General features: G+C 32.8%; 1 protein-coding gene across 2 annotated transcripts; it reads right to left on the reverse strand.

Annotated features, from left to right (window-relative positions):
- Positions 1–8,848: 8,848 nt before the first annotated feature.
- LOC118198294 (heme-binding protein 1-like) lies at positions 8,849–20,282 on the reverse strand. 2 transcript variants are annotated; one of them, XM_035369937.2, is made up of 5 exons: positions 20,142–20,282; positions 15,057–15,140; positions 13,410–13,539; positions 10,512–10,683; positions 8,849–9,132 (listed from the first exon to the last, which is right to left on the reverse strand). In XM_035369937.2, the coding sequence occupies exons 1-5, from the start codon at positions 20,172–20,174 to the stop codon at positions 8,934–8,936; spliced, it is 618 nt and encodes a 205-aa protein (XP_035225828.1). In that variant the 5' UTR covers positions 20,175–20,282; the 3' UTR covers positions 8,849–8,933. The 2 variants fall into 2 exon arrangements, with proteins under 2 accessions (XP_035225828.1, XP_035225827.1); XM_035369936.1 differs by lacking the exon at positions 20,142–20,282 and adding an exon at positions 17,400–17,465.
- Between the last annotated feature and the right edge of the window lie 3,455 nt (positions 20,283–23,737).

Below are 23,737 nucleotides of genomic sequence, written 5' to 3' on the forward strand. Positions count from 1 at the left end.
GATCCAGGTTTGGCGTTCATGCCACATTTATCCAAGTCAAAACTTGAGCTTTACATGCAGTATAACGGTTTTCTTATTAATGCTCTTGGACATTATATTTGCTGAACATCGCATACACTAATTTAATTTAATAACTTCTTAAGAAGAGTAGGCTATGTAATTTAGTAGACTAATTACAAGTAGACTATGTAATTTTTATGGTTTTAAAATCAACCGAAAAAATCACAAATCTTGTGAGTACTTAAGCTTGATTTTGCTTGGCTTAAGAAACTCAACAAGCGATTCGAATTACTGGAAATGCGAGTATTTGAAGTCCAGGTAACTGGACTCCTAATGCATTTCATTATAAAATGAGTAATTTTCCATTTGCAATTACCTTCTGCTTGTAAATTTCAAAGAGTAGTATTGATAGAAGTATTGGCATTTTGGGATTATCCACATCGTCACAGTATTTTGTCAATTGTGACAATAGAAAATACGTCAAAAACGCGGTAGTTTTAGTATATGTTAAAACTGAATTTACATACAATTACAAAGCACCGAAGTGTTTTTACGTAACTTGAAAAACCGATTTCAAATTGTACTAATAATAATTCTATAGACCATCGCGAAGTCGATTGATATTTATTACACTGCTATTATTTTATGTTGTTGCGTGCGTGCGAGATCGTAATAGACTGAGTGCACACAGGTCCTATGATAGATTGATAAAATTTATTTTATTAAAAGAAACACTTCAGACTTCAGGGACTTTCCACAAAAAACTCGTACTAGTATTCCCAGTAACACACAAGTACAATCAGTAGTTACACTTCAAACTAATAGGAACGGTATACACAACACAAGCAAAACACATCTAAAAGGCGAAGCTTTCAATACTCTGACCTTTAAATACTCAAAACAACAACAATTGACGGGAGATGCTATCTTTAGCCTTATATAGTTTTCACCCGGCCACCGAGATATGTCTAGTACTTTCTGCTTCTCAAAATTACTGGAAGGCATATGAGGGCCAGCTGATATACAACAATGCTATGTGGTTACAGCTAATATAGTGACCAATTACGTGTATTCAGTTACAATACCTATTACAGAGATACAAAGCCCGGAACAAAATGTGGGCGAATTTATCGATTTCTCGCTAAATTTGGCGACAAAAATTATTTGCCAAAACAGTTGTCAGCTCTGCGATATCTCGCCAGTTGAGCGAGATAGACATTAACTCAATGTTAAATACACTTTTCCTGTATTTGTATTTTTCCGGCAGAGCATCTTTCCTCTAGATTTTCATGCTACATTATATAAAAAAATAAACAATCTGGCATATAATTTCACGAAAATTGCTATATATGTAGACTGCGGGGGGAAAAAAAGACAGTTCTATATCTCCCGTTCTACTGGGCCGATTGACGAAATTCAACTTGCGTTTTTCATGTCTCAAAGCGCGGCATAGGATATATATTAGATTTATACATATCGTTTTTCTAATATAGGTATTTCGATATAAAATCGGACTTTTCTGAAATGGCATGCCAATTTGTTTCCATATTTCGATTCTATGACTCAAATTATGCCAAACTGCCAAGTTTTGTAAAAATCGCACGAACAGTTTTTAAAAAAATTAGCTCCCAAAATTTTAGCTCCTCAATATATTAAATATTGAATTAGACCCGCAATATAATTGGATTTGATATATATTTATAAATATATTTTTTATTATTAAACTCACTTGATTCCTTCTTCCAGAATTCGAAATTTAGATTCATTCCAATTCAAATTCCAATCCAAATTAAATTCAATTTTGTGTCAAATAAAATTGGTCCATTTATATGATTTTTTTTAAAAATTTGTATTTTTAAATACTTTTTATAAGTTTTTCGAAAAAATTGGGTCAATTATAACCTATGAAATTTTACCATCATCTTAAAGTAGATAAATTTCTAAGCATACCTGCAAAAATTAAATTTTTTTATTAAAAATTTCCAAAGATATACCTGAATTTACATATTGGCACGTTTTGAAATTTGGCATATTTATTATAAGCCATAATAATGCCAAATGTTGTTTTCGTACTTTGTTAAAATTATTCGAAAGTATGAACGATGACCCTTTTTTCCGCTCGTGTGCAATGAAAAAAAGGAAAGGAAAATATGTTGCTATAAATTAAGAAATTCGCCAAGTGAATAATATTCTTGGCGCAAACTGAAAAAAATGCGCAAAGATAAATTTTTAAATTTCGTCACAAATTTCAAAAACTTTAATAATTTGAGTCGGAGAATCAAAATACAGAAAAAAAAAATTTTCATGTGTGATGTAGCCGTTCCTCAATAGACACTAATGCCGGCTAGCTTTAAAAGGATTTATTAACAGAGCACACAGGGACGGTTACAAACAAAAGAAATATACATAAAAATGAAACATATACCAAATGGAACATCAAACATTGAGAATAACATAACATAGTAAGCTATCATCATGGCGGCTGGAGGTCGACTGACGTTATTTCATATCGCCACGAGATGGCGTTTAAATAAAATAGTTCGGTTACAGTTCATGAGTTCATGGCGTGAATAAAATAGTTCAATTACACTTAAATAGGTCTGTTACACATGTCATTTCAGAAAAGTCCAATTTTGTGTCAAAATACCTATATTAGAATAATGCTATATATAAATATAATATATATATCTTAAGTCGCGCTTTCCAGATATGAAAAACATAATTTGAATTTCATCAATCGGCTCAGTAGAACGGGAGATCTAGAACTGTCTCATTTTTTTCCCGCAGAATACAAAATGTTCAACATTGCTCTCTTCCCAAGGACCGCTCTTCCCGGCTAGTATAATAACTGGATTGGAAGCCATACTTACAATTACGGAAAATTCAATACTTAAACCATAATTTCAATAAATGACTTGAAACAAATCAAATGTTAAAGCAATAAATAAATTTACAAATTCATATAGAAATAGGACCATGATCTTAGTATACTATTTACATTACATACACTATGAGGACCACGTACTATGGCCATACCAAGGGGCTAGTCTGTTGTAGTGAACGACTTGTAAGGATCTTAAGTTTTACTAACGTTTATTTTATTTTAAATCTTTACTATCACTTCTTATTTTCTACTTCCGGCCAGAATTATAAGCGTGAAGGAGTTTATGCAAAGTTGTCTGGCGAACGCCAAGTATTTAAGTGTGGCCTTTTTGCCAAGCAGAAGAGAGGAAGCCGTGAGTTCGAAGCAGGCCGCTTACCTTAGAAGTTACGCAGTTGCTACTTTGCCTTCCAGGCCAGAGGTTTTAATCCTCTTGATAAATTAAACGTATTGTAGTGTTCACAGTCTCTGTGCTACATACGCTTCCTGTTATTATAAGGCCAATCTTATTCTAAAGTTAAATTAGAGTTTAGTTTTATTTTGATATCTTTTAAGTTAGACCCCGAGTGGAGGGTCATTGTATTCCGAAGTACGGAAGTCATTGTATATAAAGAAAAAAATAAAGGGTTTTGTATACCCTTCGTCTGTATCCTGTCTACTTACTACAATTAGTGAACATAGCTTTAGTAAGCTCTCTGTTCTAGTCAGGTCATTGTATGTTTCCGAAGAAGGTTAGAAGAAACATTGAACCTGATAGACTTAGAATTCGATTACTTACGGATCCGAACTACGACGTCGTTCAGCCTGTTCAGGACTGTGTAAAGACCATGCCGACGATAAAGGAGCATTCGGAGGGCGATCAAGCAAGAGATCACAAGGCAGACGAAGGTTACTACCGAAGATCATCTGGGAAGGGAAATACCCGGTAGCCTTGTTGACAGTAGTGCGATAAGCCAGTAAAAACATAGATAACTTCTTGTCCCAGTCTTGTTGGTTTCTGGAAACCACCAGCGAGAGGTTATTAGGGATGATTCGGTTAAACTTCTTTACTATGCCATCTGATTGGGGATGTAAAGGTGTCTTTTGGGTTTTTTCGATGCCGAGTAGCTTGCAGGGTTCTTTGATTACAGCCGATATAAAATTCCTTCCTTGATAGGAATGCAACTGAAGAGGCACTCCGAACCTGGAAATCCAATGCTGTATCACTACATCTGCTACCGTGGTAGGCTCTTTAGGAATAGGATGCGCTTCATTCCACTTTGTGAAGTAATCAATGATAACGAGTATGTATTTTATGCCATCAGCAAGTCGTGGCAGAAGTCCCAAAATGTCAAAGGCGATACGTTCAAAAGGCGCTCCTACATTATTACGTTGTAGCTTACTTCGGTTGCTTTTCTTCGGTCCTTTCCGACCCACAAAAGCATCACATAATTGGCACCACTTTTGCATGTCAGCCCTTGCATTACTCCAGTAGAAACGCTCTCACTTTCAACGCAAAGTTTTCATTCCGAAGTCGCCTCCTGTAGGGTTGTTATGTAGTTCTTTATAAACGTCCGGATTCGGAATCTTGAAAGTGCAAGCTGCCATCGGAATACCTTTCCATCATTCGAAACGAACTTCCTGTACAAGACATCATATCTAATACGGAATGAGTTCCCCCGAGAGTCCAATATTGTTTTGCAGTAGGAACGAAATATCCTGCCAGTTATGTTTTTTATTCGGAGACTATTTTATCACTACAGTTGGATGGTAATATGGGGCAGTCTATCTTTTATCTATTGAAGCGAATATTTCGGCATGGTGGTAACATTGTATCCAGTATCGCTGGTCATGTTGCAATGAACTCCATTGATTTGTCCCATGATGCAAAATCCATTACTGCAGCCACTCACTGCAGAAATCCGAAGAGCTTTACTAAAACAGCGTTTCTCATTATTTGGCTCAGTGAAATGGGCACTAATTTGTTTCCTGCGTCCTTACTGGAGAGTAGTCTTATTTTCTGTGGCTTGGGGGTTTTTGCAGTTCTTTTGTATGTGGTCTTCATCACAGAATTTCCACTTTAGGTTAGATTTTTCGCCAGTCCTATTCCGTCTCAAGGCATTCATTTGTCTGGTTAAATCGTCTGTCTTATTTTCCTTGCGCTGAAGTGCTCTGCAGTTCCTTCTTATATACCTTCAGCACTCCAATTTCAACCCTTTAGAGTCGGTTTGTTGACACTCCTGTTTCGTGTCAAAGTATTGACTTGCTTGGTTAAATCATCTAGACGAACAGTCAGCTGATCCACTGGCTCCTGGACTTGAAGAGCTCTGATTGGGTATCGGTCTCTGCGAGCTGCCTCGAATTTCATGGAGTACACTAATTGCGTTTTTTAATCCTTGACATCTGCCATTCGCAGAGCTTTCTGTATTTCAGGATCCCGGATGCGTCGATGAAGTACTTCAGGGAGAGGATTTTCCAGCTCCAACACTCCGGATGGAACTCCGAAATCTAATCTCTGGTTTTTCGGTAGAGTTTGAAGGATATGCGCTTTTCCGAGAAGCGGTGAGATGGCAGGTTTTACCTTGAGAATCCCATTCATTCGCGTCCACCATCTTAGAAAATTGTATCTTATGCACTTGGTCAGGAGGTCTTACCATCATATGTGAATAGCTTCAGAGAGGGATGAGAAGAGGCGGGTAAAAATTAAAACAATCAAAATTGCTTCTGCTGTCGCTATGAATTTCTTTAAGGTGTCAACTTCTTTGGTGATAGCAAAATTCTGTAATCTATTTTTCTTTGGCAGAAACTCTCTCTTCATTTTTTTCTTTGATAGAAGAAGCTCTTCCTTCAATTGGTACAACTTTTTTTAATCACGTCTATTCTGCCTTCCAGAGGCTGAAATTTGTTTTCAACTATGCAGGTAACTTCTCTTTTCATTCCTTCTTCACCTGCTTCAATCTTTCTTGAATAGCTTACATATCATCTTTAACGGATTTCCGGACAGCTTCCATCTTTTCTTGAAGAGCTTTCATCTCTACTTTGAATTCAGAAAAGGCTGCCGGCAAATGTCTTGCTCCTCCATCACTCTTGTCACTGACATTTAATCCCATTTCCTAGACAAAAATACTGAGTACAATCAGTAATTACACCTCAAACTACTAGGAACGTTAAACACAAAGCAAGCAAAGCGCATCTAAAACAGGAAACTTTTAACACTCCGAAGACGCTCTGAACTAACAACTCACAAGAACAACAACAGCTAAGTTCAGATACTCTGTCCGGCCTTATACAGTTTTCACTTGGCCATTGAGATATTTTTAATACTTTCTGCTTTTCGAAATTACGGGGGGGGGGCATATGAAAGCCAGATAAAGTTGTAGCTAATATAGTAACCAATTACATTTACTCGATTTCAGTACTAATTACGAAGATACAACTCTGCTGGCGGGGTGGCCCTCCGTTCTAAGGAATAAACTGCCAATCGTTGGATTACGAAAATACAGGAGACAGGAGACCACTGGGTGAGCAGCTGTGCCGCCAATAAGACTTTCAACTTATTGCTCATTCAATGGGACCATGTTTATTTAAAATTTATAACAATGAAATTTGGAAATATACATTAAATCATTATACATAAAAATATAGATTAAATAAAGTTATAAGAAATATTTTGAAAAATATACATAAATATTAATTAATTCTAATATGAAAGTTCTGTAACAGCTAATGAGATGAAATATCTTGAAATATGAAATATATTGAAGCATGAAATATCTTGAATTTTGGATTGACTTTATGTTCCTTTTAAATGTTCACAGTTTTCTATTAGATTATTTGATTAAGTTATGCAGTTTATTTCGAAGGAAATTACTTTTAAGAAGTTGTTTCAACAAAATTTGTGCGTTGACAGCTGTGAAGGGGCGAAAGTGGAGATCTTTGGTTTAATTGAGCATTCGAACATATAATGATATATTGTTCCTATTGAGCCCCAGATGCAGTTGTCAGTATGATGGAAGCCAAAATGATGAAGATATGAAATAAAAGGTCCATGTGAGATAATGAAATAAGTTATTACATTATTTGAAGTTATTAAATTCCTTGATGGTTTTGGTAAGAATAAGTATGTTCGTCTGCCTGTATTGTCTCTTGACCAATTTGCATTCCATTGTGTTATTAAATCTTTTTCCAGTCTTGATTTTAATAATGAAATAGGATTTGGAAGTGGATAAGACATTGGAATAGTAGCATTGTTTGCTACCCTCTTGTTAATGTATCTGCTAATTCGTTTCCAAATGTTCCTATGTGAGCTCTTGTCCAGTGGAGTTTTGGTATGTACTATTTATGAAAATTAGCAAAGAGTTGTATGTCTTGGACCAGAGGTGATTTACTTTTACCTGTTATTGCTTGTATGCTTGAGGCACTGTCAGAAATAATGATGCTGGCTATTGAAAGTTGCTTTGCATATACTATGGCTTCCTTATTGCTAGTAATTCAGCTTGGAATATTGAATTAGTTTGAATCATTTTTGACTTCCAGGTATGTATGATTTTTTGTTATAAAATACACAGTAGGCGCTACCAACTCCTATTTCCGTTTTTGATCCGTCTGTATAAATTTTGATTTAAAAACTATTTATGTTGAATTTAATATTATATTTTCTGATTGAAATTGATTGGATAAAGTTTTATTTTGTTTAAGTTCCTCATAATCTTCTGGAAGTTAGGTATTGGAATTGTAGGTACTTTTCAATCTTAGACGTGAGACTTGTATTTTAGTTGCTTCTTTTTGTAGAGTTAAAATTATTGGAGAAATGCCTGAGATAATCTGTAGAGCACTGCTGAGTATATTTCTATATTAGATAGAACTAATTGTAAGTAGATAATTGTAAGTAGAAAAAGGCGTTGAACTGAAGTTAACTGTCTTATTGCGTGTACATTGAGTTTTGAGCCCCAAGCAGACGCGCCATGAAGAAGAATCTTTTCTATGACAGTTGTAGACCATATTTTTTGAAATTGTGAAGATACTCCCCAAGTTTTTGCATTTGTTATTTTGATTGCGTTTGATAGTGTGAGAAGTTTGTTTTTAATATATTTGATATGAGGATGCCATGAGAGTCTATTATCGAGCATGATATCAAGATATAGTAAATGAGTTCTTTGTTTCTATTTTTTGTTGTGCTAATTTAATAATTCGGTTTCGGAGATTTCTATGGTTGGTACCCGGTTTTGGTATGTAGAGAGATTTGCTTTTGAGGATTGAGATTTTTAACTGAAAGTTGTCTGTCCAGTTCTTAAAAATTTGTAGAGAGTGCTTCGAATTTTCTTCTATTTCTTTGCGACTTTTGCCTCGGACTATTAGTAAGAAATCGTCAGCGTAGACTTGTACGTGGGTGTGAGGGATATTGTTCGAAGGTTCTTAAGATTTCATTTGCTATTAAGTTCCAGATTGTTGGTCCCAAGCAAGATCCTCTTGTGATATTATTGGGAGTATCCTCTTGTGATATTAAATGTATTGATTCCAGAATTTGAAGTAAATTGAAGAGTTCTACTATTATGGAAGTAGTCCTTCAGTAATAGAAATAATTGGTTTGGACAATGAATAGATTTGAGTATATTTAATGCATCTGCCCGGGACGGGACCAAAAAGTCGCAAATGGTCGCCAAATCCGGCTACTTTTGGCTATTTCTCACCAAATTTGGCGACAAAATTTAGTCGCTAAAACTGCTGCCAGCTTGACTATATCTCGCCAATTTAATGTTAAACATTCATTCAGTGTTCAATATACATGCCGCTGTATTCTAAATTTTCTGGCAGAGAATCCTCCCTCTAGATATCAGACAATATTATTCAAAAAATACAACAATTGGACATATTATTTGACTAAAATTATACGTATATGTACAAAATTCGTAACAATGTTTACTGATAATGTGGATTACTTTAACTACTAATAGTGGGTAATATATCAAAAGTTTCGAGATGAGAAGATTTTCATAAAAGCTGTTTTATTTAAGTAATGTAAATAAATGAGTTTCAAGCAATGAAAAAAAATATTTAGCTATTATTAAGGCTTCTATATTTCTTTTTCGCGTTCTCCTGCTCTTTTTACCATCCAAATTTCGTTACGTCTGTCAAAAAAGTCAAATGGGGCGTCATATCCAACTTGGTAATATTTAGTTTTGATCACTGTATCATCATTTTTGAGACTATCAGCTAATTTTTGGGCTTCTTCCTTCCAAGTTCCTCTTCTCCATACATATCCAGGGAAAGACCTGAAAATAATCAAAGTGTATGTAATTAAATTCTGCTAACATTGTACTGTATTTATTTCCAGTTACATTATACTTTAGCAAAACAAAATTTTACTAGAGGTCTAATAATGCTGTAGAGACATTAGGTAATTTTGGAAGCAGGAAAGAGGAAAACTTAGCAACGTCTTCGCCGGGAATCGAACAACGGTCCTCTGTAATATGCGCCCAGCTTGCAGACCAATACACCACGAGGGCAAGCTAAGAAGGCGAGATAAATACCTTACATACTCCCCCTTTTAAAGGGCGACTGAGCTTTTAGGGGATCCAATCGCCAAATCCTAGGTGGGGAGAATCATCATCCACCACTCTTTTAGTTCGGTCGTGACTGTAGAGACATTAAGTTAAAAAACATGCATCAGTACATCAAGCAGAGCCATCACACTAATTAAAATCGAAATTTTTGGCATTTGAAATCTGATTTTGTTTAAGAAAATTTATTTGTATTTCTAAAATTACCCCCTTCCCCCAAAAAAACCTTAAAGGTTTCAGATTTTAAATTACGTCCAAAATGGCGTTTTTTAACATTTTGTGTGTTACCTTTCTTTATTAAATATCATGTTCTTCGCCCTCAAGCAATAAAATTCAATTCAACACCAATACCTCAAAATAATTTTAAATTGAGCATATCTTTAGAATTTCCGATACACAGTCTCGCGCACTGAAGATAAAAAATGTTTTTTTTTTTTTTTTTTTTTTTTTGTACAACGTTACCATTGCTCGCTTTGAAAGCCTTAAGTTTGTTAATCAAAAATTCGTTAAAGTTTTACAAAATATGAAATGGACAATAAAACAAATTCCATATTTCAAATTTGGGGTTTCAGATGCCGATATTCGCAGTAGGATTACGTCATTCAAAATTGGATGGCTGTAGGTACCATTATTTTATCACGATGCGAGAAACATGCATACATTTATGCAGATTCTTCATTATTTAATTTCTTCAAATATAATACGGGGCGATAATATTTGGTGGCAACAGTTTGAAAAGTGAAACGGACATTCCGAGTGATTCGACGCAAAATCGCAAAACGAAAACAATAATCCCTCAGGGACAAAGCTCCTTTGGACTAAATAGAGCATAAATCTAATAAACCAGTTTTTTTCTCAAAACTTGTGATCTTATTTTTAGTCCAATTGTTATTTCCAAGCTATTTATGTGAAATTAATTGCATTATGATTATGTTGCACGCTGTATGTTAGAGGTCGATGAGAAAAACCATTCTTTGAAAAGGGATTGGTGCAAGAAAATGATGGGAATCCCTGTACATAGTAAGCAAAACCACTGATCAGTTGTTGAAGAATGTAAAAGGAAGGAGATTCAAGATAGAAAGTCACTTTACCTCACAGCATAAAGAGTAGGTTCTTCTTTCTCGACAGTAATCCCTGTGTCGTTGGGAGCTGGAGGATTGTTAGCATGGATAGATGGAACCATGAAGCTCATCTCGACTGCGGTATAGCTTTCATGATCCGTAACTTGCATCCTCACCGGTACGGTCATGTTAATTGTTATGCCTAAGAATAAAAACAAAATATATAACTACCAGCAATTTCATTTATGCAATAAATGCCACAACTTAAAATTGATCCCCAATAAAACGGAAAAATTTCATCTCCTTTTTAGCTTTAATTTTAGTCACAAAATTTTGAACACCTGTAAAGGTTTGCTTTTGTTTTTCGTTAAGAAAGCTACGAGTAACACATACTACTGAACGCCATCCGAATTCGTAGGATATTCTAGATATTAGCTGTAGGCGTTGTGATGTCAGTTCATTCGTGTTTAATGAAGTGTGAAGACTTTAACATACACGTCTGACAAATAATACAACAAGATCATAAAGTGATTTGCATAATGGAAGATTTTACACTACCATGAGCAAACATTAGAACAACACAAAATCAAAACAAACATAAAATGAATGTAGTGCTATTGCAGGTATTCAAGGCAATATACTGTTTTACGAAGAATACATGAGCATAAGAATTAAAATGAAACAAAATCAAATAACACACATGACCATAATATTTTGACAGTGATATTTGATCAGTGGTAAGTTATGAAAATTTTAAAGAACAGCGTGCATAATATATTATTAAAAATATCGGATTCTTAATTAATATTTCAGTTTTTATGAAAACAGAAAATGAAAAAAAAAAATGTGCATGAAAAAGAAAGCATTACAAAATAAGAAAGGAGTTTAGATTAGAAGGCAAAATTCGAAGCCAAAATTTTAAAAATAACAGTATAGCATAGAACTTACATAAAATAACAAGTAAATTTAACGATGCGGCACAATTTAAACCAGAAGCTTGCCAGACATCATGTTTTCTTTCTTCACGTCAGTGAGCACAATTTAAGCCCAAAACCTGACACACATTATGTTTTCTTTCTTCACGTTAGTTAATCTCTCTAGTACAGCAATTCTTAACCGTTTTCCTTTCACGTTCCCCTTAATAAAATGTTGTAATTATACAGCATCCCTATTCTCCCTGTTCAGAACTTATGATTTTCAGATTTTAAATTACGTCCAAAGGGGCGTTTTTTAACATTTTGTGTGTTACCTTAATTTATTAAATATCATGTTTCTTCGCACTTAAACCATAAAATTCAGTTCAAGAGCAATATCGCAAAATAATTTTTAATTGAGCATATCTTTGGAATTTCCGATACACAGTCTCACGCGCTGGAGATAAAAATGTTTTTTTCTGTACAACGTTGCCATTGCTCGTTTTGAAATCCTTGAGTTTGTAAATCAAAAATTCGTTACAGTTTTAGAAAATATGAAATCGATAATAAAACAAATTCCAAATTTAAAATTTGGGGTTCCAGATGCCCATATTTGCAATAGGATTACGTCATTCAAAATTGGATGGCTGTAGGTACCGTTGTTTTATCACAGTGCGAGAAACATACATACATTTATGCAGATTCTTCAAACGTAATACAGGGTGATAATATTTGGTGGCAACAGTTTGATAAGTGAAACGGACATTCAGAGTGATTCGACGCAAAATCGAAAAACGAAAACAATACTCCCTCAGGAACAAAGCCCCTTTGGACTAAAAATATATTCAAACAAAAGCTGATAACAGCATTATTTACGTCATACAACCACAATAATTAACACTCATTTTTAAACCAGAAGATTACATTTTAATATATGTAATGTTATTTTTTTAATATCCCCTTATGTAAAAAGGGAATGAATTCATAAAGTCATTGACGATTGATGATGTCTAGGCCTTTCTGAATATTTTGCGTTTTTTTACCTCGTTTTGTTATGATATTTTTTGTTACTGGTAATTTCTTCATGCACGTTATCTTGTATTATAAAGCGTTGCGTACCCCACAGGTATACGTGCATCATAGGTTGGGTATACGATTATCTTTTATCAGTTTTCTAAATTCACTTTTTCATATCTTAACGGATATAAAATTGGATACTGCATCACAACACTAAAACAAAATCAACCTTACATTTTTCTATGTTAGAATAAATTAAGTTATTAATAAATAATTCGAATAAAACGGATTCAAATAAAAATAGTATTTCAATTTAAATAAATATCAACAGGAGATATATTTACTGTAATAAATTTTAAAAAAATATGCTGTTTTCTTATTTCCACTGGAAACGAATCCTATATTCAGAAATATTATGATGGTTTTATAATCCAGAATATAAAATAAGAAACAAAAGTTCTAATAGAGCTTTTTATACGAGTTTGAAGTCAATAATACTAATAATGTTTTGATGTAAATACTATTTTTAATGCCATTTATAAACTTACTTTCTTCATTTCAAAAGTGTTCTTCCACCATTATTTTCAGTCTGTTCTTTTAGTTTTGAATCCAGTTTAATTTAGGCAACTTTTTCTCAAGATTTAACTGCTTGAAAATGCAGATAAATCGTTAAAAGTATTTTTCTGTCAGTTACAGAATATGAATTATTCTTCTTTTTAGTACTTTTAATTACTCTCGAATTAATCATGATTATCAGTTAACCGTGGGTGTCATAATAGTTATTACCCTGATGTAGCGAAAGTTGATTGTATGGGTTATTCGATTAACATTTTTCACTTAAGGAGATGAGAACTAATATTATTAAGGTTTTAACCAAAAATTTCAAAGAAGCTCACCGTTTAACGAAATTTAATTAAGCTAGTATGTATTTTTAATTAGAAAAACATCCAAGAGCTGCTTAATAGCCTATTAAAAATGTGCAAAAATGGTCACTTGCCTTTATCATTTTTGCCACTAATATATTTAAAAAGGCGTCTGAAAGCTTTCATTTGAGCAATTCTGGAAAACATGCTTTCTTCTTCAACAGTGGCCCAAGTCAGTGCTGGATATGATCGCACTTCGTAATCCTGTAAAATTTTTTATAAATAAACAAAAATTCATGAAAAATCACTGAATGTTGTTCCTGGTGTGGTGTGGTGTATTTAATTATGGCAAAGCACACGAGGGCTATCTGCCTAAAGGGAGGGATGCCTTTCGTGGAGGACTTTCTAAGGGAAACTGGCTCGTATACACGTTACACATGGGGAAAACCACGAAAACGCCCATGCAGCCAGCCCGTTCGCGGGATTCGAACCTCAGACCGAACTACCAGTGTTCAGCGTCTTTACCGCTCGGCCGCTGGTGGGCGAATGTTGTTCCTGAAGAATAAGTACTTATGTTTGAGACTAGTAGGAAACTTCTTTTCCTTTGATGTGAAGTTAAAGACTTCTTTTGTTATGTTATGGAATGTTTAAAATTTAAAACAATCTCATTTTATTTGTCGTTTATGCTACAGACAGAACTACGCTCTGCCATAATTTTATTTTAAGTGAAGGTGCAAGAAGGAATATCTTCTTGACTGTATTAGTTATTAAATGAGGTTATAAAAAAAAGAAGTTTGTAGGTTGTGAAAAGTATCTTTCATGATTCTTGTGATTCGCCATTAATCGTTAGAAATCACATCTAGATATTTCGAAAATTATGGATGCACTGGATATGAATTTTTATTTTGTTGTTGTACTATGATTCTAAACTAATGAGTGGACTGTATAGCAAAAGAAACTAACTAATTTATTGACAGTAATTAACTACATTTAGTTCTAATACATGCTCTGTTCGTTTCTCAGCCGAATCCAGATGGCCAAGTGAGAGTTTCTCTCCCTATCCAATAGGTGGCGCTGTATTCTAATTTAACAGTTGTCATTGTGTGTGTCATGGTAAAACTCATTAATATCTCAATAATAATACGCTGAAAGAAAGTTTTATGATAAAGATTAAAATATTTTCTCCGCAATTAACCAAAATGTAATTTTTTGAGTTAAAAATTATATATTATTTTTCATTTTTAGCGAATCAGAATGGCAAGAAAATGGTAAAAGTTCAAATATTTTTTGACATCGACCAAAATGTAAAAAATCCAGATTTTCGATATTTCGCTTTAAAATAGTGAACGAAGTAATGCTATACTTGAATTCAAAATATTGTCTAAAGATTATGCTTCATAATCAATTGAGAGTATGTTGTGTTTAGGTTACCTCAAAGAGAAATTTAAATGCACATAAAATGATGTGATTTCAGAAAATGAATCGTATTATATTATTTGCTGACAAAAGAAAAAGGGAAAAAAAATAAAGAAACGAGAAACTTAATGAAACCTTTTTATTTCTATTCTGTCTTTTTAGTTTCAATACTTTTTACTTTAAATCCACTATAACATACAATGCAAGATCTGTCTGTGAGTTCCAGTTTTAAAAGAAATATGATGCTATTACAATACACTGGAATGAAATTTTAAAAGTAATTTTATCACTTTATTTTCAGTAATAGTTTAATAGAAAATGATTGTGCTATTATGCAAAATAACTAATAAAAATTAAGAACTTACAGGGTGCTGCTCCACGACAACATAATCAGGACATTCTAAATTTTTGTATAAACATCCTTCCGCTGCGCTGCCAATAACAGCAATCTAAAAGAAAAGAAACAAACATATTAAAATATGTAAAGGTTTCCAAAAGCATTTCGTTTTCAAACATTTTACCTTTTAAATGTCGTAATTTCTTATTAATTCATTAATTTTTGTTTGAAAGGAAGAATAAATAAATACAGCAGAACTTGGAAAAATCGAAATTTCCAATAATTCAAATTAAATGTCCAAATGTAGAATTTGCTACTAATATCAACTTTCCTCGATAAATGTAATTTTCGGTTTAATGATTTTTTATCTGCTAGCTTTGGTTTCAACTTCTCGAAGTTCAATTGTTTTAATTTATTAGAACTCACAAGCATAAGTGAACTTCTTATAAAAAAAAAGGTCATTGCATTAGAATGTCATTAATGATTCTTGTCCATAAAAGTCTTTATGAGGCCCTTACGTTCGCAATTATTGGTCGTAGATATGTACTTTCATGCATAAAATGCTTTGAACGATGCAAATATTCATATTATAACATTTAAAATTTTTAAAAACAAATTTTATAGAAAGGAGAAAATATCTGTGCTATAGCGGTGAATGGAAATTGGTTTAATTGCAAATAACTCTGTCTTTATGTAGAGACGATATCTTTGCATAAATGTCTTTATGTAAAGAGAAGCTGCATTTTGCATGAAGGAAGACATGAAGGATGGTTTTATTTAGCAGTCGCTTAAACAGTTTAGCAGTGGAATGAATGAGAAATGTGACAGTTAAATTGTCTGTCCTTTTATCTGGAAGGATTAGGTGATTTGAAGAGATTGAAGTATCCTTGAATGGAAGTTGGAAGTGATCAATTTTATACTTATCTTGCAAAGTGGCACATAAATAATACTCAAGAGCAGTTTTCCTCAATGACAGAAAGTTTATGCTCCGTCATATAAATAAACAAATCCTCTTTAACCCCCAAAAATGTTTTAAAAACTAGAATTTATTTAAAATATGTAAAAAAAAGAGAAAATATACAAAAAAAAAAAAAAAAAAAAAAAAAGGTATAATTAGAAAAGGAAAAATATAGGAAGGATTTTTCGAAAAAGGTAGGTATTTTACTTTTTCATCTATCTTTTTATATAGCATATAATCCCTATTTTTAATAAGTAAAATTTGTATTTTAAATTGCTCGTGTTATTTAAGAGTGTTTTGTTTTGATGTGTTCATAATATTTGGAAATTACATAAACTAAACAAAACTCAGTGGCGTAACAGCTCTAATGGGCCAAGGCCTGCAGAGCCCGAAAATCTGCTTTCTTGACCGTATCCCCGGGGTGCGTAAGCATATGTCCGGAACAAGTGGTCAACTTGGGGTCGCAGTGTTTAGTCCCCAAACGAACTTGGTACTCATTTTATCGACTCAAGTGATTAGGATGTCTTTAAATGCATCCTAATGATGAAACTCCAATGGTGCTAAATCCGGACTTTTTTTTTTTTTTTTCTCGTTATTCGTAATACTGATTTTTCAAGGAGAACAACAATTAGTGTGGGTAATTTTAGATACAATGTGTCATACAAAAGTCGAGTTGAAAAGCTGGAATTATAAAATCTAGGATTACCTTAAAACGATAAGTTTGGTTTTGCTTTAGTGCTATTCTTACCGTATTATAACGCTGGATATCTAATTAAGACCTAAAAATATCCTTACTTAACGATATGTTAAATGCTTCCAGATCTTTTAAAACAGAACTCACATATAAATAAGGAGCAAGTACTCTTTATTTGCTATTCATTCCAGAACTTAAATACATGTCATCCCGGATCACACAAACTTAGCTGTTTAAAATAATTATTTTTATACTCCGTATATAACTTTTCTTAATCTGTATTATTATACACACGTTATCCAACGAAAATCGATTCAATTTTGTTTTCAATTGATGTTGAAAGGAATTTTTCAATTTTCAAAATTATCTTCGTTTAATTCAGCGATTCCCAACCTTTCCGAAGCTGTCGCCTCCCTAAGGAGCGAAAAAATTTTCGACGGCCCCTTTTGTGAAAATCCTGTAATTTGGGTATGAGAAAGGGGGTTCCTCAATTATAAAAAGCAAAAATTCTAAGCTCTTTTTTTTTTTTTTTTTTTTTTTTTCTCCATTTACACATCAAATTTGTTTGATTTGACTCGATAGTTTTTCCTGGAATTTAATTACATTCCTTTGTTAAAACTAAAATGACTAATGCCAGAAAAAATTGCTTAAGCGATGTTTTGTGTTTAAAAATTATTTATTCTTAATTAAATAATTAAAAAAGAACAGAAAAAACATACTAAAAGAGTAATATCAATGAAACAATCAAGTATGATCAGTGGGATGTCCATGCTTTATGGTTCAGAGCCAGTTTCTGAACGTTCGGTTCAATCTTTGTTAGAGAGATGAAAGCGCAAGTCCCCTCTTTCCGCGACTTCGAGTCGACTTCTCTTTTTATGTATTAAGTCTTCCCCATGGTATGAACTTTCCCCTATTTAGCAATAAATTTTGATATATTATAAGAGGCTATCAAAACATCATCACATATTTTTGATGAGGCTTCCAGTAACACTCAGACAGACGGTGACATCAGAAAATTGGCTCTGATATTCTGTAAAAACGACAAATCTTTATTTTGTTTGTCAGGATGAATTTTTTACAGATTCGTCTCACCATTCTAAGAACTGATGAGGGAAGCCGTCGCGTAAGTTCGTTCATTGCTGGTGCAAATCGGATAATCTATTTAATACAGTTTTTGGGGAGATTTTTTAAATTAAGTTCGAATGCCAAAGCATACTTATCGCCCCCTACCACTCAAAACATGGAGGTAAGAAAGGAAGGAGTGGCCAAACTTACATTAGAAGTGGAGCACTGCTCCGAAGCTTCGGTCACTAGATGGGGTGTTTTTTGTTTACATTCAGAAGCTTGCTTGACAGAGGTCTGATAGTATTTCGACGCACGACAGTTCCATACAAATGGAAGAAATGGGACACTTCCGCATAAAAGAAACATTCCCTAGTGTGATGGATAATAGCAATTTGTATAGTTTAGTGACATTTACGCAAAAGTCACATCTTGGTTATTTTTCGATAACTAACAACAGCAATTTTCATTATGAATTTGTTTCATAAAATTCTAAGCTGTTGAACCTCAAAAGTATAGATTTTAGCAAAAATGTTATGCTTAAAGAATGAAAAATACCTCACCTTTAAAACTGTATACATCTTTCGATACCCTTGATAGAGTATTCGCTACTTTTGTTTTAAGTTCGAAACGCCAAAATGTTTTAAATAAAATAATTTTTTTTCACATCCATATATTACTGTAACATGTACTTTTTAAAATTAGTGTGAATTACTTTACTCGAAAAATATAGTGAATGCAGAGAAATTAAAGATTTCCACATGCCGGAAATGAAAAATATGAAATATGTATGGGTATTTATGCATGTGCTTGCAAAAAGTCTTTAACAAAATACGTAAATATTTATTAAATTATTTATAAATGTATTTGAAATGAAGGATTTATTCATTCATAAACAACTGTGAAAGTTACTGTGAAGAAATATAATTATTAAATGTATCTAAATTTATAAAGATTATAAATATTATCGTGTATCTAAATTTATAAAGATTATAAATATTATCTAAATATATAATAAAACTTAATATTGAATTGTAAACATAAATTGACATCCTGTTGACAAATACGTTATAAAACTATTTAAGCAAGAATTGTTCGTACTGGAAAGCAATCTGTTAAAAGGTATTGTAAAGCAATTTCTATGAGATGCGTACTTAAGAAAGAAATAAAGAGTTTTGGAATATATATTGTTGAAATTAAGGGTAAAAAAATCTAATAAATATAATTAAAAGAATTATTCCCCTTACATTTTATAATAACTCAGTTACAAGTTTTAAATAATATTTAGAAAATAATCCTTATCTTATTTCTTTTCAGAAATATTCAGAGAAAGTTAAATACTATTTAAAGTATTTCGCTATTAAAATAAAAGATACTCTAATTTATATTAATAATACAATAAGCTTTGATCTTAATTTTTGTAATCCTTAACCCAATAAAATCGAATTACCTTAAAATTTCTTTCTAATGTAATTAACGTAAACTTGTGAAAATATTTCATTCAAATGAAACCATTCTGAGCAAACTGTTCTGTGAAAAGTACAGCATTTAATTCCGTTCAGATTGAAATGTTGTTTAAAAATGCATTCTTTCCATATACTTGGAACTCTGAAGTATTATAGAAAAAGAAAATATGTACATTTATATGCATATTTACGACGTAATTACAAAATATTTACATCCGATCGTGTCAAAACCCATTGAACTTAATGGTAAATAACCTAATGTTTTGGTGACCAACGAAGGGATCACCAGTGCTTCAAAGCAGTATGGAGCAAAGATTGTTTGTTCTTTGGACATTCGTTCATAGACGTTCTTTGGTATGGGGGAAACCGGTTTAGAGCCACTCCATCCAAAGAATTTCTTTGGCTCCAACTTCCTACTTCCATGACCCAACCTACCTCCATGCCCAAAACATTCTCTCCGCCCCCAAAACAAGTTCATCGCCCCTCAGCATACTTCCGTTGCCCCTAGGTGGGGGGGGGGCGGTACCGCCCCCGTTGAAAACCAATAATTTAATTAATAAACTCAAAATTTCAGAATTTTGCTGTTTGTGTTATCGAATAGAGCGAAATACAATTTTTAAACATAAAATTATATCCAAATTTTAATATAATTTACTGATTTTCTGCAATTTTTAATATTTTCTAGATTTTTTTGCCGATCATTTCATGTTCATTATTTTAAAATTTCATCATCCAGACATGTTTCTTTTATAAAGTTTTGAAATTTTCACAAATTATAAAACAAAATGTTAGCCTTTCTTCAGAACAAGAATAAATATTAATTAGGTGATTCTCTAGAAACTTTTTAAAAATATGCTTAGTTATAAAGCTAAATTAAAATTGGTTTTAGTTTAAGTAAAATATGTAAAAAAATTCTAGAAACAGAATACATACCAAAAGCGCTATCTTCCACATTTTGAGGAACATTCTAGTACTCTCTTGAATAGAAAATGAAGTGTCGGCTTTTCCTTATAAGCCAAACATTATCAGCTCGTTATCGGTATGTATCAAACCATATTATACTCACACAGGGCAAGGTTGACTTAAGTCATGGATTGCCACCGACTTGCCACAAATTTCAACGGAAAATCAACAGCTGATGATGACGGCTAGACTCGTTATATAAAAGCATTTCTAAACTTCGTCCTTCAAAGATGTCTCATAGATTATTCCTTCCAGTTATCTTTCTGGCCTATAAAAATAAAAGTGGAAAAAAATACCGCATGCTTTTCTGGATATAAAGATAATAATGAGTGGATTATTTACATACATAAAGAACTGCGGTCCTCAAAGAAGGCGATATTGACATAAAAGTATCCATGTTATTTCCCAGTGCTGATGATTTAAAAAAAAAATTAGTATTAGATATATGAAAATATCACCTTTAGTTTCTGCAATGATGTTCAACTATCAGTATCCACAGTTAAAGAAAATAAGGGAATACACTACATTATTCTTGTACTATCTAATGTTTTGATAAAAGTCTTTAAATAGTTTTTAAACAGATGTAGCAAATGCCGTTTCAGAAAAAATTTTTTTGTCTTGATATGAAGACTTGTTTTTCTTTTTACAATGCAAATAAACAGATTTTTTTTTTTACTCTATTTAATTGGATCAACGTGAAATATTTTCGTTTTGATGATGTGATGGAACCGCCCTTGCTTTTTATACATTTTTAAAAGGAGTTTGATGGGAAGAATGAAAATAAGAAAAGAAGTCTGCAACTTTCTAAAAACATTTCATATGAAATTATCATTTCAAAATTAAATTATCGTCTGACGTCATTAAATATCCTCTGCTTTAAAAATGGTGTATGTACAGATGATTTTAGATCGAAATTTATTTATTTTCTCTTTTTCCAAAAAAGAAATATTCTTACTTCCGCTTTTGAAAAACGTTATGAACCCTGTAAATAACGAAATGAATCATGTAACTAAAATTTCTAAATGCAAACAAAGCAATATTACTAAAAAATAAACTTTACTTTTATATAAAATGAAAAGAATAACCGAATAAAAGTAATTCCCAGAAATAATCCAAAAACTTGCATTCATCTGCAACTACTCCTGCATAATGTCTGCGATCTCTAAAAAAAACTCACTAATTGAAAGAATATTTTTCTTGCCTTTCAATACCTCTCTTTCATAATAAACAAAATAATATGTATAAAAATACTGTAAGTTGAATGATTTAATTAAATTCATTGCCGTCCTAATGGCATGGTAGTAGAGAGCTGGCTGCCATAGCCTTGGGCTGGAGTTTGAAAGAAAGAGAAAACGTGGATGTTCGTAACTATAAAGTGTCTATATGGGTACTTTAAATACTGTCGTGCAGAAGTTCCTCTGGTGAGGTTGCTAGCAGGAGAGAAGGGGCATTCTCTGGTTTGTTCCCCGAGGGATCTCGTATTTATCGATCTTTCTTGTGTTATATTTGTATGGCCTTTTCTTAGCATCATCTTCTAACGTTTTTCAACTTCTTAACGTAACGTCATTGTAAACATGTTTTAATATGAATATGATAGCATCCTGCCTGTTCTTGAGTAGCTTCACAATATATACGAACAAGTACAATTGATATGTAATTGCCATTTGCTTCAGTTTCAAACCGTACGGCACAGTTAATGTAACGGATGTCATCCTTAATATTATTTTCTTCTAAGCGCTGCATGTTTGACTGATATTCTGCAAATTTGCGTTACCTGGTTTATGTTATATTATTCATCATAAATTTTTACCGTACATTTTATTTTTTTATACTTTTTTATTTTCCAACATTTATTGCTCCTTTTTAGATTGTTTTGTACCTATCACAATACTATGTCTTGATTCTACATATATACTGTATATGAAGTACTACATACGTATATATACTGTATAGTAGTACTGTTTTGATCTACATATATGCTGTATATATAGCAGAATAGTACATATACATATTCTGTAAATACAGATATAGTTATGCACGACGTTATGAGAAACGTGTTTCTTCCAACATAAGTTTGAACGGGAAATTTATAGCCAAAACAGTTTCGCTCGGTGATCTGCTACGTGTACAAGCCAGAGAAATTTACGAGGCTAGATAAAGACTCTCGTCTGCAGCTCTCTCTCGCGTAGAAGAGAAAAGAGAGAATATACTTTTAGATCTTTGGGTAAATCACAATCAGATTTTTTTTGGAAGCAAAATTCCCAGAAAATTTTGTTTCGACTTGCAACTGAAACGAACTAGCAGGTCTTATAAAGGTTCAAGTCATTGGCCAACGTCTTCGGCATATTAGAAGATTCTGCTACTGGTGGGTTACGCTGGGTGTACTCAGACTTTGGTAAGCTTTCTGCCTGTGAAATAGAAAGGGAGATTCCCCTTCAGAATTGCGAAAGAGCTGGACGAATTCGTACCTTTAAAATGCTTTAGCCGACGATAGTGCACAGCGTTTGCGTTTTGGTCACGATACAATTCGCGGCCTGATCTAGAGATATCTAAAGGCCCATAGATTCGGATTAGGAGGATCAACAGCAACAACCACTATATAAATTAATAAGTAAAAAATAATTGCTTAGACTTTTTTTACACTACCACAACATTCTTGCTTATATATGTGACTGAAATTAAGATAAAGAAATCAGCTCTCGGACAAAATTTAGATGGATCTTGAAAAGCAGAAGTCTCTTTTTTCATAAGTAATTAACTTCCTTTTTGCCTCCCACAACACGTTTTCGTTATTTTTACAATGATGTCTGTCTGTGTATACGTCTGGGCGTATATGTGTGAGGATTTTTTTCATTCATGATAACTCTTACAGTTATCAGAGCTTAAATGCGGAAACTATATTTTCCGTATTAAATATTTTCCGTATAAAATCCTAATGACTCTACAATGTTAGTTCCAACAATTTTAAGTGACCAGAAAAGGCTAATTAAAGAATTGCGACAGGAAACAAAATTAAACTACAAGTCCCCTTTTGAGTTAACTTTCTAAAAACTAAATCTTTAATTTTTATTTGAAGAAAATTCGCTTATTTTTTAACAAAACCCTCTTTTAATCCTATAATATTTCGAACTACCGTCTTTTCTTTTACGCTAATCTTTTTGTATATGTTAAGCAAGTGTGAAGATAAAAAATATCGGGTATAGAAACCTGACTATGTAATGGGACATGATTCAACCTAAAATTTAAAAATACATTTAGGTAGGTTAACTGATGAAGGCAAAGTAACTCAGTGGTTATCTTCCTATACAGAGGAATGCCTTCGTGGAGGACTTTTTAAGGAAACTGGCTCGTATCCATTTGAAAGTACGTTTATAGCTTTCACTTTTATTACCAGTTTTTTAATGAATATTCAACCTATTCTTAATAGTAATCATTTTACATGACCTCATATGTGTAGAGGCACTCCAAAATAACATCATGTGAATAACATTTTTTGAACTGGGGAAATTCGCACATGCATAAATGAGTAAGTAAATACGTAAAAATTACATTTCGGCAACAGAAAG

This window comes from Stegodyphus dumicola, chromosome 7 (genome assembly GCF_044657685.1).
Source record: "Stegodyphus dumicola isolate Sdum_Otavi_A_Nest chromosome 7, ASM4465768v1".
In the NCBI taxonomy this organism is placed as follows: domain Eukaryota; kingdom Metazoa; phylum Arthropoda; class Arachnida; order Araneae; family Eresidae; genus Stegodyphus; species Stegodyphus dumicola.

Coding starts and splice junctions, on each gene's coding strand:
- LOC118198294 (XM_035369936.1), bottom strand. CDS start 17,450: ATGGACATCCCACTGATCATACTTGATTGTTTCATTGATATTACTCTT. Junction 15,141..17,399: donor TCATTGATATTACTCTTTTA/GTATGTTTTTTC, acceptor CTTTTCTTTTAG/ATTGCTGTTATTGGCAGCGC. Junction 13,540..15,056: donor TTGTCGTGGAGCAGCACCCT/GTAAGTTCTTAA, acceptor AAAATTTTACAG/GATTACGAAGTGCGATCATA.